The sequence below is a fragment of the Pogoniulus pusillus genome, chromosome 4, assembly GCF_015220805.1.
Source record: "Pogoniulus pusillus isolate bPogPus1 chromosome 4, bPogPus1.pri, whole genome shotgun sequence".
Classification (NCBI taxonomy): domain Eukaryota; kingdom Metazoa; phylum Chordata; class Aves; order Piciformes; family Lybiidae; genus Pogoniulus; species Pogoniulus pusillus.
Window position 1 is genome coordinate 13,498,744 of NC_087267.1, and position 16,616 is coordinate 13,515,359.

General features: G+C 35.8%; 1 protein-coding gene across 1 annotated transcript in view; it reads left to right on the forward strand.

Moving 5' to 3' along the window:
* ARID2 (AT-rich interaction domain 2) overlaps positions 1 to 16,616 on the forward strand; it is a 101,769-nt gene that overhangs the window by 45,932 nt on the left and 39,221 nt on the right. The window contains exons 4-6 of the mRNA XM_064142226.1: positions 11,516 to 11,649; positions 12,475 to 12,693; positions 15,277 to 15,344. Coding sequence (XP_063998296.1) covers positions 11,516 to 11,649; positions 12,475 to 12,693; positions 15,277 to 15,344 — 421 coding nt within the window. The remainder of the gene's footprint in view (positions 1 to 11,515; positions 11,650 to 12,474; positions 12,694 to 15,276; positions 15,345 to 16,616) is intronic.

Here is a 16,616-nt window from a genome sequence, read left to right on the forward strand (position 1 = left end):
ACACACATGTCTCAAGTCCATATTATTAGTCCAAGCACAAGGTAGCTATATCCAAATTTCCTTCTGGAAATGGTCCCATGACCAAGGGTAGATTCTGAACAGTGCCTTTAAATTGCATGAAAGAATGCTAATTGACATGGACAGAGATTGTTTCAGGACCCTTTCTAAAAAATTAGTAGTGCAGGTAGTTCTCTCCATGCATGAGAATGTTCACAGCACTGTTGATTTTAGTAGCATACATATGTAGCCATTATAGCCTTAGACAGTTAAATCAATATTGTTACCTCTTTATCAGCATCTTCAATTTTTGTATGCAGCTGCATTCTCAGAATACACTGAGAATATAACTGCATATTATGTTGTGATCGAAAGGTGTAAAATTAGTAATTACTATTTTAGTTTCAGTCTGGATATCATTGTGTTTATTTAAAACATACAGATATTTTTTAATTGAACATTACTGTGAAGGCCAGATTGCATTCCTTCTTGCAAACTTATTTCTGGTAAGATACTTTCCATGGAGAACTTAAAGAATTTTTGTTCCTATTGTGCAGAATCCCAGCAGTATACTTGTAATTAAGATTTTTTTCCTTTTAATTTCATTCTGATTTTTCCCTAAATATTTGACCCATCTGATAAAGTATTTACGAAAATTAATTGATTCTTTATTTTTGTTTCATTTACAACATAATTAGAGACCTGTAAACTAGTACATTTGCTTTATGTGGTCAAAGCATGGAGATGAGCAGGGAAATTGTCAATGTATTTAAATTGTAGACTGATCCTAATGAAGATAGAAAAGTGCAAGTGTTAAAACCCATGGTTCTGTGCAGAATCTAATGATAAAACTACAGGTTCCACGTGAAGTGAAAAAATGTAGCGAATGTGTTTTTAATAAAGACTTGTCGATTCAGTGAATTTAAGAAGCCTTAGAAATCGTTAAATTCTAGTTTTTATTTTGTGTTTTATGGTTTATTTAGTAACTGCCGAACAAGGCTGGAAGAAATATTGTGGAAATGTTTACTGTGTTGGCTAGAGCAATTGCTGAAATGCAGAGAACTTATTTCTGTACAGTTCTTTCCACAAGATTTAAATCTACAATTACTGTTCTCTTGTATAATAACCTTCTAATTGTCAGACTTCTTATGGGAACTGTATTGGCCCATCTTACCATAGAATGTCAGAGGCAGGAAGTGACCTTGAAAGATCATCTGGTCCAGCCCCCTTGGCAGAGCAGGATTTCCTAGAGCAGTTCACATTGGAATGCATCCAGAGGGTTCTTGAATATCCTCAGAGACTCCACAACCTCCCTGGGCAGCCTGTTCCAGTGCTGCTCTGTCATCCTCACAGTGAACAAATTCCTCCTTAGGTTCACATGGAACCTCCTATGCCTGAACTTCCATCCATTGCCCCTTATCCTGCCACTAGGCATCACCAAGAAGAGGCTGGCTCCATCCTCCTGGCGCTCACCACTTAAGTATTTATAAATATTAATCAGGTCACCCTTTTGTCTTCTCTCCAAGATAAAAAGCCCCAGCTCCCATTTTTGTGGCTCTGCACTCAACTCTCTCAAGCAGCTCCCTGTCCTTCTTGAGCTAGGGGCCTGGAGCTGGACACAGTACTCCAGATGAGGCCTCACCAGGGCAGAGTAGAGAGGAAGGAGAACCTCTCTCGACCTACTGACCACACCTCGTCTAATACAGCCCAGAATGGCATTGGCTCTCCTGGCCACAAGAACACACCGCTGGCTCATGGCCATCCTTCCATCCACCAGGTCTCCGGAGTCCTTCTGCCCTTCACTGCTCTTCAGCAGGTCAATCTGCAAAGTAGTGAAAATAGTGCCAGAATGTAGCAGAGTTGCGATTAATAATAGGCCAGGGATAAAGGACTGTTTTCCAGTAGTTAAGATAGTACTTTGTCTGTGTAGAGTCTGGACTTTGAAGCCTCATTGTAGAAACTGCGGAGTTCTGCACTGAGTGTTTGAGTAACATGCATAAATAACATTTCTGTCGGTGTGGTTACATTGAAATATATGAATATGGGTGTGTGTGTATATATTAGTGTTTTAAGTTCTGAGAGTATTTTTGTCTTTTCACTGCAGTCTGAAAAGTGTGTAATATTCCTAAATTTTAGAAAGATACAAGATAACTCTCTGTGGTTGAGAAGTGCTTTGAATAAGTGTATAATTGGAATTCTAAGTACGTGGTGTGAGACAGTTCATGCATTTTGCTTGATTATGCGTTATAGGAGAAATTTATTCTGCATAGCTAAGACAATGTGAGTGACTGTTAACTTCTCTAATGTTGTTGATACCTGTGTTACTTATCGTGGTTTGAGAGAAACGGAAAGAACTGGAAATTATCTGTAGGATAAATTCTTTCCATGACCCTATTGCTGTCTGAATAACTTCAGTGTAGAGACTACCAGGCAGAAAATGTAAACATTGACTTCTCACAAACAAAAAAATCACCCCAGTCTAGTTTTTCTAAAAATGTGAATAAGTCCTTGAAAGTTCACTTGGAAATGTTTCTCAGTTTTGTTGTGCAAATACCAACCCCTCTCTATTTACATGCTTGGTAAAGGAAATATGAACTGAAGACAACATGGAGTCAGTTTCTTGATTCCAGGTACTACAAGGCCAGTTTGCATCCTGAATTAGGGGAAAAATGCTGAGGCTAAATAGTGATAGAAATTTTCTCTTTACTGAGAACAACTTTTCAGTCAGTCCACTGACCAGACCATTATATTTCTATAACTACAGTTGTTTCCTTCCCTGCTTTCTTCTTTGTTATGTAGAGGAAAAAAAAATCTCTCCTTTAAATTTCATAATAGTTAAATAATAGATAATAGTGGACAAATGAATCTGTACCTGTTTGTAATGGATATCGTTTTCTTCATATAATTAATTAAATATGTGTATGCTGCTTCTATGGCTTTACAGAGGTGGACAACTTCCTGCTAATGTAACAACTGCTCATGCTTACCATTCTGAAAGTTACACAGCCTCATGTACATGATACATTAGATATGTCCACATGTCCACATTTGCATTAAAACATCTTTATGTATGTAGCTGCATCTCTCAAGAAATACTTCGGAAACATTTGATTGTTTAATGTGTGGTGATCAAAGCCTGTGTTTACTGCACTTCTACTTGTTTCTAACCTGATGAGCAACTATTTGATTTTTAGCTTTCAGATTTGGCAAAATACGAACCACTATTTTAAGTGTAAGTCAGTAGCTTTAAAACATGCTTTTAGGTTGTCACACTGTGCAGGAATGGTAACCTTGTTTTCTGATTTTTTAAAAAATTATTATATATATGGGTGCATATATGTGTGTGTATATATGTATGCTGTGTATTGGGTGTATATTTATACATATATTTAAAAAAAATAGTTCCTCTTTAAATACTCTAATAGATAAATATATTGCTGTCAAAACACCACCCAGTCCTAGGATGATGTGTTTGTGAAAGAATGGACCATTTTAAGTGGTTTTTTTTAGTATTTACTCTAACACTTAGTGACCTAAATTCACTGCTCACTGAACACAAGTTTCTACGTTCTGTGCAGATTCTGCATTACAAGACATGCTGTGTATAACCAATGCTATGTAGGAAGCTGCATTTAGTTGGAAGGATTATTACTTCTATATTCCAACATACCTTATGGTGTAGAGATGTTCGCTCACGTTGCCACCAGCTCTGCAGTGGATACAGAAATACTGAGGACTGTTTTAGAGATTTTCATAACGTGATGGCATTTGGGATTTCAGTGGCTGCCTGGAACTAGATGGCTGGTGTGGGTGATAGTGAGTTACTGTGACTTCCTTTGGATAAGCCGCACAGCATGTAAGTGTAACTTCCTGTGGATACCTACAGTGATTCCTAACATGTGGTATCATTTGCATTAGTGCATCTTTGCATTCAGATACTCTTGTGCTCGGCCACTGTGGGAAAATCTAGGTAGTACTATAAATTGTTTCTCAAAATAGAGAGATTTGTTTGGAGCTTTTTGTTTGTTTTCTAGAATTTGTGAGCATGTTATGGAGAGAGCAACAGTCTTAAGGATTCTGATGTTTTATATGCAGAGTTAAACTCAAGACTGCAGCAGTACTTGACAGACTTGATGAGCTGTCATCCTAAAAGGAAACAGAATGACTGTAATATTAGTAAGATGAATGCATCTGGGAATTGTCTTTGCTAAAAAGTTAATTCCCAGATACGGACTGGAGAATTAATATTTTTCATAATGATACATACAGCCCAGATATTCCTGGATGTGAAGCTCATCAGACCTAATACAGGAGCTGCTGAAGCAGTAAAAGGTGATGCTGGTTTTGAATTGTTTTTGGCAAGCAGTGAGAATGCAGTAGAACAGTTAGTCCTGGAAAATAGCAGTGGACTGCAGCTGTGGATCACAAGTTGTTTCAGTTTAAATTAAAAAATTAGTGAGAACAATACTTTAAGAGTCATAATTTTGAAAGAACAGGTGTTAATGCATTTTGGTATTAGTTACAGCATAGTGGGTCAAAATGTAGTTGCTAACTTTGTCAGCTGAGCCCACTGGTTTTTCTGTGTGGAGACTTCCTATAAAGTTCTTCTGCCAGATTTGGCCAAAGTATTTAAGAAGAGTTAGAGGAAAGTTGAGGGAATGTAGAAGTAGAAGGAGGACTAAATTTGCTTTTCGCTGCTATTTTGGCTAACGAATCTGCATAGTCAATGAAATTTTTGGCTTTTATTTTAGAACGTCTTTATTCCTCTTCCCTCTTTCTAACAGAATCATGCAATGTTAGGGGTTGGACGGGACCATGAAAGGTCATCCAATCCCCCTGCCAGAGCAGGATCACACAGGTCACACAGGAATACATCCCAGGTTTTCAATGTCTCCAGAGGAGACCGCACCCTCGCTGGGCAGCCTGTTCCAGTGCTCATCACCCTCAGAGTGAACAACACAATTCCTCTCTACTTAGAGATAATTAAATTAGCTGTTTTCATCTCCTTATTTATGCTGTTTATCCAGAATCTGTTGTAGTTCCTGGTAGTGTAGTGTCTTCAGAGGCTTGTGTTGTCATTCGCCCAACCATCTCAGTCTTTTGAAGTCTCATACCAGCATACATAACTTAGTTGACTGGCATGTGCATGTTCCTTTTAAAATGGAGCATTATTAATATGAAAGCATAAAATAGTAACTTAATTTCTTTCCTTTTGGTGTTCCCTTTCGTATTAGGAATGTATTTTTGGTGACTTCAGAACGACTTAATTTTTTTTCCTTACTACTTAGAGCATTGAGTCTGTTAATGTTTAGCAATGTGAAACTTCAAGAATTGCTGATGCCCGTGAATTTCACACTTCTAACAAGAAATAACATACTTTAGCAAACATTCAGAAAAGTGTGGAGGTGGATTTTCATTTATTTATAGATATTCTTTGTCAGGTGAAGAATATTTTTACTAAGTTTCAATTCAGTTGGACCATCTATCATGTAGTTGCACATAACTGTATGTTACAAAATGGTGTTAACACATCTAAATTCCAGTGTATGCATTCTTAGTTTATATGCCTCCAGCATCTTTTGTTGTTTCTATTGTTTTACCCAGGAACAGGTCTGTGTTCTGAAAAAATTCTAGTTGTCATAGCATTGCCACCATAGCATAGTCCACTCTTTCAGATCAGGACAAGTGTCATGTTTAATCAGGGACAAAGAGAGCCAATATGCAATGATTCTCAGGGATATAAACTAGACTATGGAGTAGTGTGAAGTCCTTATTACAGTAAGGAATTTGTCTCATGATTATCTAGAATGTTGTTGTTGATAGGATTGCAAGTAGTAGGGAGAGGGAATTCAAGGGAATGAACAGGAAGAGCATGTCTGTCTTGCTGTATAAGAGATGTCCAAGCTGTCAGAACTGATCCAAGTCCATGTTGTCAGTTCCCTCCTAATAGCGCTGCCAAAAAGTTCCCAGAAAGATCATGCAGAGAGCTCTGGTAGGAACAGTACATGCTTGTCCTTCAGTTGAATACAAAGATTATGAATCAGTGGTTGTACTGTGATGGTTGATTGATAGTCTTCACTGTTTTGCCAAAAAATGGTTTAATATATGTACTTGGCAAATCTACTGTGTCCTGGTACAGGGAGGCAAAATACCCAAATAGTCCAGATGTTTTATATCAACACATAAAAAAGGTTGACAAATGCAGTTGGAGACTATCATAATCTAAAATTCTTGATGCTTTTTTATTCAAATTCTCAGATTTGTGGGAAGCAGATTCAAAAGGTGTTGGAAATATCTCCCAAATTCTAGCTCATGGTACTGTAAACTCCTTAAGGGCTGTTGATAGTAAATTCTGCATACTACTAGCTGTACCTAGTATAGACTTTTTTTTTAACTAGTATTTTTCTCCCAGATATCTGAAAAGCCTGAAACTAACTTAGCTGTGTTGTTATTTAAATAAATATTTTTAATAGGCAAAAATACTAGCCATTTTCAGAGAGCTTTTTTCCTTCTGTACCTGAATGAAACAAAATTATTTATTGAAGTTCTGTCACAGAAATAGAATTTGTAATGTATTAATTTGATTTTCAAAAGGATATTATCTTTTGATATCCAACTAAGGGCATCCTGAAAGGAACCAAGTTTTCAGAAAGCATCAAAATCACTTGCCCTTCAACAAGTAGCCAGTCTTCACATGTCTGTGGTTGCCCATGGATTTTTCCATATTTCAGTAACTTTGCATATCCTATATTTCTAGATGTGTGTGTGTCATGTTGTTTGTTTGTTTGTTTTCAGGGGGTTATTTGGGTGGGTTTTTTGTTTGTTTGGGGTTTTTTTGGGTGTGTTTTGTGTGATTATTTTTTATTGCTGTTATTTTTTAAATGAAGCCTTTCAGAATAGAAGTGTGATCCAAGCTGGAAGGAGAGTGTAAATTGCCACTAGGTTTTGCTGCATTTCAGATAGTTGAATATTTTGGATTGTGTGTGCACTGGACTAACCCCAGTTCATGGTGTAATGCTGACAGTGTGAAGTACCTTTCAGTGTATGTACAGAAGGCAGTTTTCCTCATTACTCCAGTCTCATCGAGGCTTAAACCTAGGTTTTTTACCTGATATATCTTTGAAAGCTTCATATCCTGTATCTATTGCTTGTTTCGTTAGTATTTTCATTCTGCTCCTTCATGTAATTAACTACCACCTGTGACTTTGCTAAATTCTACCTGGAAAAGACCAAATCTGGAGTATTGTGTTTAGTCTGTGCTTCCTAGTTGAAAGGGGACATGGAAATACTAGTCCAACAGAGGGCTACAAGTATGATTGAGGGGCTGGAACATCTGTCTTATGAGGAAAGGTTGAAAAACTTGGAGCTGTTTAGTCTGAAAAAGAGAGGACTGAGAGGAAATCAGTGGTGCCCGGTGATAGGATAAGGGACACAAACTTGGAACACAGGAACTTCCATCTCAACAAGAGGAAAAAAAAATTACCGTGAGGATGACAGAGCACTGGTACAGGCTACCCATGGAGATTGTGGAGTCCTCTAGAGGCTTTGAAAACCCACATGAACACCTTCCTGTATGGCTTGTCCTAGGTGATCGTGCTTTGGCAGAGGGGTAGGGCTTGATGATCTCTGGAGGTCCCTCCCAAGCCGTACTACTCTGTGATTCAGTGAATCCCTAAAATCAAAAGATGCATTTCTCGAGTAAAGCTACAAATGTGTGCTGTTTCGAAACAAGACATTGGCCTGATTATAATTTACAAGCTTTTGCAGAATTGTTTTTCAGTAATAGAAAAACTCCATTTATTCTTAAATTTCTTTTGTCTTTAGAGCAAGGCCTGGCCTGCCTTTATGGTAACTGTTCCGCTGTTTGCATAGTACTTCTATGCCAGACTGATAAGATTAGAATTTAAGACTAGCAAAGCTCATTTACAAGCTAATGTACAAAGCTGCTTCTCTACACTGAATTTCCAGGTCATCCATTCTCTTTACAGGAGAAAAAAACCCAAGGGTTTGGAGGATTTAGGTCTATACAGCTGTCTGTAAACTTATATAGCATAAAATAATCTTACTAAAGGAGCCTATTGTTGTCACGGTGAAGTTCATTACTGAGGGACTCAGAAACAGTCAAACATCCTCCCTCTAAATTAGCAGTACCTTAGAGGAATTAAGTGTCTGTGTTAGAGCTGGAGAAGGTTTTTCTGTTTGCCATCTGGGGTTTGTTATTTGGGCCTTTGTACCCGACACTTTGGCCTGTTGTTGGTGTTTTGTTGATTTGGTCTGTTTGCTTTTTGATTTGTTTGTTTCTGGGGGTTTTGTTGTTTTATTTTGTTGTTTGTGAATTTTTTTTCCTCAGCAAACTTGACTGTTTCAGGATATTATAGGACAGAGAGAGTGTTCTTTGAAGAGCTGAAACTTTGGTAAATTGAATAACAACAAAAAAGGCTAAGAACTGAAGAAGTGAAGTTGGTACTTGCTTTGGCACTGGGAAAAAATATAACATCAAATAAGGTTGATTTGAATCCTGGTCTTCTATGCAACGTTGGATAAGAATGCAACAATGGTTGTGAGAATTGTCAACACTGAAAAAATCACAACTGTTCTAGTTTAACAAAGTATTTTAATTTGTGCCCTTTTTAAATGCCCCTCCACCCCCCAATTTCTTAATCAAAATGAGTGGGAAACAGTGTAGTTACTGGATTTGGAAAGAGAAGAAGGAAGTAGGTTTTGAAATTTCAGAGTTTGTGTTTTAACATGTTTTAATAAAGTAGGCATTAACAGAGGAGCATGATATCTAGAATATTCACGTTGTTTGGCACTGCTGGGACTTGGCTTTAATAAAAAGCATAAGGTTCAGTATTTGTATTTTAAAGTATGGAACAACTTGGATTATTTTATTATATGTAAGCCTTTAAAGAAGGGGGGTGGGAAGTTTTAAATAGCTATTCTTGGTAGAATGGACTAGTCTGGAAAAAGACAGATTTGAAAACTGTTCTGAGTACTATATATGTGTTTCTATATAAGGATTTTTACTTCATCTTATTTAATGCCCTTAGGACATGTTGCATTCAGTAATGAGTGTGTTTTATGCTAAGCTTGGGCACTGATTCAGGCCAGCAAATAGGAGGAAATTACATCTAGCCACTGCACTTCTGAAGTCCCATTAGACTCTGCTAAGGCAGAGTAGTTTTTGGCTGTGTAGAAGCTGCATGTGCACATCATCTTACCATCCTCATCTGCATACACCAGCTGTTTCTACTACATCAACTCTAGTATTCATCTGACCATTACTGAGTTTGCTAAATGAGCTCTCTGAAATGTAGAACACTGAAGGTCAGAAGGAAGGAAGGTCAAACTGTCTCTGACCTACTCCTTTTGGTCTAGATCACAAACATGCTTTTTTTTTTAGATTCTTTTTAAATTGGTTTGACTTATTAATAGATTTGATTGATTCAAGACTTCTGTCAACTTTTTGTTTTCAGTTTCAACAACTTCTGATGATCTCAGGACTACAGTATCAGCTTGTGCACGTGTTGGAAAGATAAACGCTGGATTTTTAGATTTCTCTTTCACTTAGTATCAGAAGTTAGACAATTTTTGTAAAACCACCTTTTCAACATTAGTCCTCTCAATTTGAGTATAAATGCATTCAAACCATGGTGACAATGATGATAGATTCAGTGATGTACTGAACTATCTGAAAAACAGAAAAAAAAATGCTGGGTAACTTCAAAATATAATGGTCATGTGTACTGTTTAAGTTGCATATAGTTCAGAGTCCTTCACAACTGTGTGCTTTCTCAGGATTTTAGAAGCCAATATCAAGTGTATATATAAAAAATATCAACCACTAATGCATACGGGTGGGAATGTAGCCTATCAGAGTACATAATACACTGGTGTTCTTTCCGTTCACAGTCACTACAATATTTTTGGGGTTCACAACAGTCAGAACAGGGACGGGAGCCTGGTTAATATTTATATATAGATTGTTCAAAACAGTGAGCCTAAATAAATGCATCTGTCGCTGGAAGAATAAAAAACTTTCTAGATGATTTTAAACAATGGATTTCTAAATTTCAAACCTTGATTTTGTGTCTGTGTTAGACTACCTACACAATTATTTTTTTAGAAATTAATGCAGGTAAACTTTTTGTGTGTAAATGCTTTATTCAGTGATGTAATGTTCATTTATGGAGAACTTAACAGGTTACTAATATTGGGAAGAAAGTATTAATTTTACAAAGAAAAGGAAGCTTGAATAGCTGGAACCAGATAATGAGGCAGAATAAAGCTATGGCATTACTTCTGGTAAAATGCAAGAAGGAAATAAAATAATAAAGTGCCTATGTAAATACTTCAGTCAAACTCTCTAAATTACCATTTTAATGCAACAAGGAATAAATTCTTTAGAAGGAAGGTGAACTATTTTATTTTTCATTTTTGCAGTTGTATCTTTGCTCATATGCTGACAATCAGCTTTTTTGTTAAAATCCGGTTCACTGTGAGTTCATGTCTTCAGTGTCTAGTGACAAAAATGATACCAAAAGGTTGGGCTTTTATCGCATATTGACTATTATTTTCTTCTTTGTATAGACTAAAACATGTTGTAAATTATTTTTTTACTATACAATTACTTTATTGCCTTGATATTGTTAGTTTCCAGCACAGTAAACGTTTGTGAATTTAGGCAGCTTTGTGATCTTGACATAATTTGAGGTTTCACAAATATCCCTGTAAAGTTGAAGCTACTGTGGGCCTTTTAAGTTGACTTTGTATATTGGAGTGTAAATAGTTAGAAGGTTTTAATGGTTAATTAATTTTTAATTGAGATAATTATTACACCAAGTCATTTGACTTTACTTTTGATATATATAGCTCTGTGCTTGCACTCCATTCTTCATACTGTGTATCAGGGTTTGTTTGTTTGTTTTTAAGGGATTTGAAGCGATTTTCACTATTCATTAGCTGCAGCCATGGCTTAGAATTTCTGACCTTGTATTGCTGCCCTCAGTATCTCATAATTCTCTTACTCTTGTACAATTGTTAGGATTTGGTGCACAGTTTCACTTTAGATCAGGTGCAGAAACTCAAGTTTTTATCTAGACTTGACCTTTATACGCATATTGGTAACCTGCACAGAGCAATTTATATGATGCTTTCACCTACAGAGTTAACTTGAGTAGAGAAAACTGATTTGGAAAAATCAGTCACAAGAGGCCTCACTGGATTGCAATTTAATGGGGGACTCTTGGTGAGAATTGTGATGATAAATATCTAAATCCCTAGTTCCATATATCTGCATTTTCTGTACTGCCTGTTGTCAGTCTGACTCACATTTCATGTTTTATACCACTTTGAATATTGTTTTCAGTAAATCTCCGTATTTGTACAGTTTGTTTCATTTGGCAGTTCAGCTCTTGGGGGATGAAGGATTTAGTTGTATTATATATCTATTCAAAGTCTTTGTTGTGTTGTTTTTTTTTTTTTAAATTTGCTTTGTTTTTAATTTTTTTTATTCCAGTTATCTAGAAAAGTATGAAAAAGTACATCATTTTGGGGAGGAGGATGATGAGGTACAACCAGGCAATCCAAAGCCACAACTTCCTATTGGTGCAATTCCAACTTCCTACAACTACCAGCAACACAGTGTGTCAGGTAAATTTTTGAGGGAAAAAAGTGCTATTTTTTGCCCCCACATATATATCTATACACACACAGCCTACAGAAATAATGTGTAGATAAATTTACAATGTTATTACAACTGTCAAATGTGTAGGTCACTTGAATTGTTAAGCTAGTACACCCAAAAACCTTTCCCTTGTGAACCAAACCAAAATAACCATGAACATCCATACATATTTATTTTATTTACAAATGTGCCTCTTCCTAATTAGCAGGGTTAAATAGTTTCTTGTCTTGAAAAAATGGAAATTTTTCGTTTTCGAGATACATGTTCTGTTTCTGTCACATTAGTCATTTATCTCTCTACAGAGTCAAATACATGACTTACTGAACTTTAAAATCTAAGGAGTAAAGCACATACATATAGTGCCAGAATCAAAACCATCAGAATTTAGAAATCAAAGTATTCATCGTGAACCAACAAAAACATAAAAAGCTAGTGAACTCAGTTGAAGGGATGTCTAATTTGCAGTGTAGAAAATTACTCTAAATTGTATTACAATTCTATTCAATTAAAGTTTGTGTTTTCAGAGCTTTTGTTTGAGAGAACATACTGTAATACTGCATTATGGAGATTATGATGGAGTTTGTATCTATGTAGAAAGGCATGCAGCTAAGCAGAATGTGTTCAACATTTTGGTCAAATATAAAAATAAATACTGTAAATAGTTATTAAAACTCACAATACCTTATTAATAAACTTTTAAAAATATTTATAATACTGTTTAATGCATTATCTGAAATCATTTAGCTGTGAAAATGTATTTTGTTTTTGTTCTGTGTTGTTTTCTTATTTAGATTACCTTCGTCAAAGCTATGGGCTGTCTATGGACTTAAACTCACCAAATGACTATAATAAATTGGTGCTTTCATTGTTATCTGGACTCCCAAATGAAGTGGACTTTGCAATTAATGTATGTACTCTTCTTTCAAATGAAAGCAAGCATGTTATGCAGCTTGAAAAGGACCCTAAAATCATCACTTTACTGCTTGCAAATGCTGGGGTTTTTGATGACAGTAAGTATATAACAATATGTTTGCAACAGAAAAAGTCAATATCTGTTGCATCTTTCACAACCTTTGGTAATTGAAAGAATGTAATTTATAGCACTGTAATACATTTTTTTATTTTTGCTTCATCTACAGTTCCATTTTTATGTCAGACATTACACAAACTTTTAAAGTTAGGTAAAACAGTGTTATTTATAACAGCATAGTGAAATTTAAGAAATAGGTTTTTTATGATAATTGTTCAAGATTCTCAAATTGACAACACTGGATTTCCATCTACTTGTAGTGTGCTACTGTTTCTCTCTGAATGTGTAAGACCATGCTGACTTTCATACTTACTTTCTAATGGCAGTCCACAACATCCCACACAATGAACTGGAGTGAAATTCAGAATACAAAACTCAAGGAATGAAACTCATAAGTTGAGATTTGGAATTGTGTAATGTGTTAGCACATAAATCTGAAGAGAGAGATATTCTATCAGAACACTTCAGTATGTGAAATAAATTGTTCTCACTTGTTCAGTGTGACCTCCATGCCAAATAAGTTAACTGAAGCCATTCTAAAATTATAGCAGCATAGCTTCTGTCTTATGGTGGTAACGGAAAGTATCTACTGGTTTTGGGATATTAAAATCAATTAAGAAATTGCCACCATAAAAAATTGCTCAAATGAGATTTTTTTTGTCTAGTATATTTAAGTTTGCAGGTACAGATCAGATGATGGTGTCTGTTTGCATATAAATCCACTTTGCATGTGTATAAGGAAGCATAGCAATGATATGTCAGAGATTCTGTTTAAAAACTCTGGGAAAGATTCAGTGTTAGACATTTTATATTGTTTGATGGCTTCTATTAAAAAAAATGATGATGAACATTTTTACATAAGGATTCGTAGCTTGCTTCTCCTACTACTAGTATTAAATTCCAGGGTTTTCTCCAGCTTCTTTCTTACCCTTTTGATTCATACCCATGCCCTTCAGATCTTGGTCATCCAATTGCTGCATCTAGTTCAGTCACAAGAACTTGGAAAGAGAAATATTTGAAAGGAAGCTAAAGTGAAACCTAGTCCTGCATGATTCCAGAGCACTGCATTCTAGACTTTTGAGTTTACCATCACTCTCCTGTTCTTTTGAGGAAAATTCCATGGACTTAGGAATTTACATATAAATTACGAAGGGTATATTGCTATTTTGTTATTATTTTGGGTGTTGCAGAGGCAGAGAATATTTTCTTGAGTTCTTAAAATGGACTCTGAGCACAGACTTTTTTTCCATAGCTGGTCTGTATTAATTATTTCTTAAATGGAAAAAATAGTTGAGGTAAAGTCAAAAGGAATGACAAGAATGCAGTGAGCTTGCTCTGTTCCTTGGAGAAAACTTTTTTATCTTACCTGATTACATCGTCTGGATAAATCCAGGGAGTCTCCTAGCAGCATTAGGAGGACTGATTGTGAGAAATTATTAAAAAAAAAAAAAGGCAATATATGTTTACTTATATTTGAAGCAGAAAACTTTGATTTAAAGTACTTATATATTAGAAATAATGAAGGTAAATCTATTGGTGATTGATTAAATGTAATCCGTTACTAGTAAATTCAGGCAGTATGAAAATACCATCACCATCATTTCAGCTGTAAATAAGTGGTATCTGATTATTTCATGTGGATTATAGACTTTACTAGTCTATAAGGTTTTATCATTGTTAGTATTTATAATGCAGTGTTTCTAAGTAACAAAAGTATATCTTCAGCTTTTTTTTTTTTCTCCTTTAAAGTCTGAGATGCCAATTACATTGCAGGTCACAGGACACGGGTTTAAGGGTATATAGTACCTTCAGTTTGGAGTGCTGCTTTGGCCTTGGTTTGGATTCTGTAAATTGAAAGCTGATGTCATACTGAGATTTGTAGCTTTTTGCTCAAAACAACAGAACATTATGAACCAAACATGTAACTGTAACTTAAAAGTATCATTAGTTCATTCCAGAACTGCTGCAAGACAGAAGTTTATTTTTTAATTGACTCAGTCTTTGAGTGAGATTAACTGTGTCTTTGCTGCTTTCAGGAAGTATTGCTATTAGAAAATTTGTGGTAGTGGCTTCATCAAACGCTTAAGAAAACATCTGTTACACTTCCTACTTACTGACTTTCAGTTCAGTGCTGTCAAAAATCTCCCTCCTACTATAAGTTTGTTTTTTTTTAACATTAGTGGGAATTTCTTTAATTACTATAGCAGTGTTTACAGCATGCACAGTGCACATGGAAAACAGTTGTGAGGGTGAAAATTAAGCACTTACCTCGATTCCTGGTAAAGAATTACAGAAAAGTTTCCCATGTGTTTTGTTTTGTGGTTGTATTTTTTTTAAAGATTTCACAAACTAATGCATTCTTTATGGACTAATTATTCTCAATTTAAACTATAACTGCAGTAGCTGCAGAAATATCAACTGGTTTGTGCAGGATTGTTTATTTTTAATGAAAAGGAAAGACTGGAAGATTCTGTAGTGTTACTGAATACTTAGTTTATGGATTTGAAAAAAAAATAAGGTTTTTTTTTTACATTTTACTAAATTCTGCTTTTTATGCTTAAAGCTTTAGGATCATTTTCTGCTGTATTTGGAGAAGAGTGGAAGGAGAAAACTGATAGAGATTTTGTTAAGGTAATTTAAAAATTCCTACAATATTTTTGAACAGCATATGATGGGTATCAAATGCTTTGAAAACAGAAAATTGTAAGGTGTATTAGCATATGTCTTTAGAATTACTCTTAACTTTATGCTTTTGATTTAAATGCAGGAGGACATTGAATTATAGTTGTCAAAATGTTTGGATAAGCAGGGAGAAATCCATTAAAAATAGGTGTAGGTAGATGAATAAAGAGGTAATGTGTTTCTTTTTATAAGAAAGCTGATATGCATGTGGAAAAAGAAAAATGAACAATGTATTTGGAAGAGAAAACTATGCTTTTCTTTTAAAACTGCTCTGATGAGTAAAGAAATGTTTTGGATTATGAAGCTTGTGTCCGTAACATGGGGAGGTTAGGACAAATTTAAATAAATTAACGATAGTGCAATTTTATTTCAGTTAAGCTACTTTTGCACAAGGCTTTTTTGTCTTTCCACTAGAGGGCCTGATCTACTGTACAAGTAACAAAGTGAGGTAAAAATACAACAGGTTTCTGTGTGTAAGTGTTCCCTCTTTGTTATAGATGAGCATTTTGAGGTGAATGAGAGCATGAAATATATTACAGCTGAAAGAGGTATGACATTTCAGCATATCTGCTATGATACACAGTTTCCTTAAACTGAATTTCAGGTGATGATTTATATGACTAAAATAGATGAAAGATGGATTAAAAGATATTTTGATAATTTTAAGGATCATAGGATGTTAGGGGTTGGAAGGGACCCAAAGAGATCATCGAGTCCAACCCCCCTGCTGGAGCAGGACAATACTATCTAACACAGATCACAGAGGAACACATCCAGACAGGCCTTGAAAGTCTTCAGAGAAGAAGACTCCACAACCTCTCTAGGGAGCCTGTTCCAGTGCTCTGTGACCCTTACAGTAAAGAGGTTCCCCCTTGTGTTGAGGTGGAACCTCTTTTGCTGCAACTTACACCTGTTGCTCTTTGTCCTATCACAGGGAGCAAGTGAGCAGAGCCTGTCCTCTCCCTCTTGGGCAGTCGTCAGATACTTATAAACATTTATCATATCCTCTCTAAGTCTTCTCCAGACTAAAAAGTCCCAGGTCCCTCAGCCCCTCCTCATAAGTCATGCCCTCCTGTCCCATAATCATCCTTGTAGCCCTCCTCTGGACCCTCTGCAGCAGATCCCTGTCCCTCTTAAACTGGGGAGCCCAAAACTGAACACAGTATTCAAGATGAGGTCTCATCAGAGCAGAGTAGAGGGGGAGTAGAACCTCTCTTCATC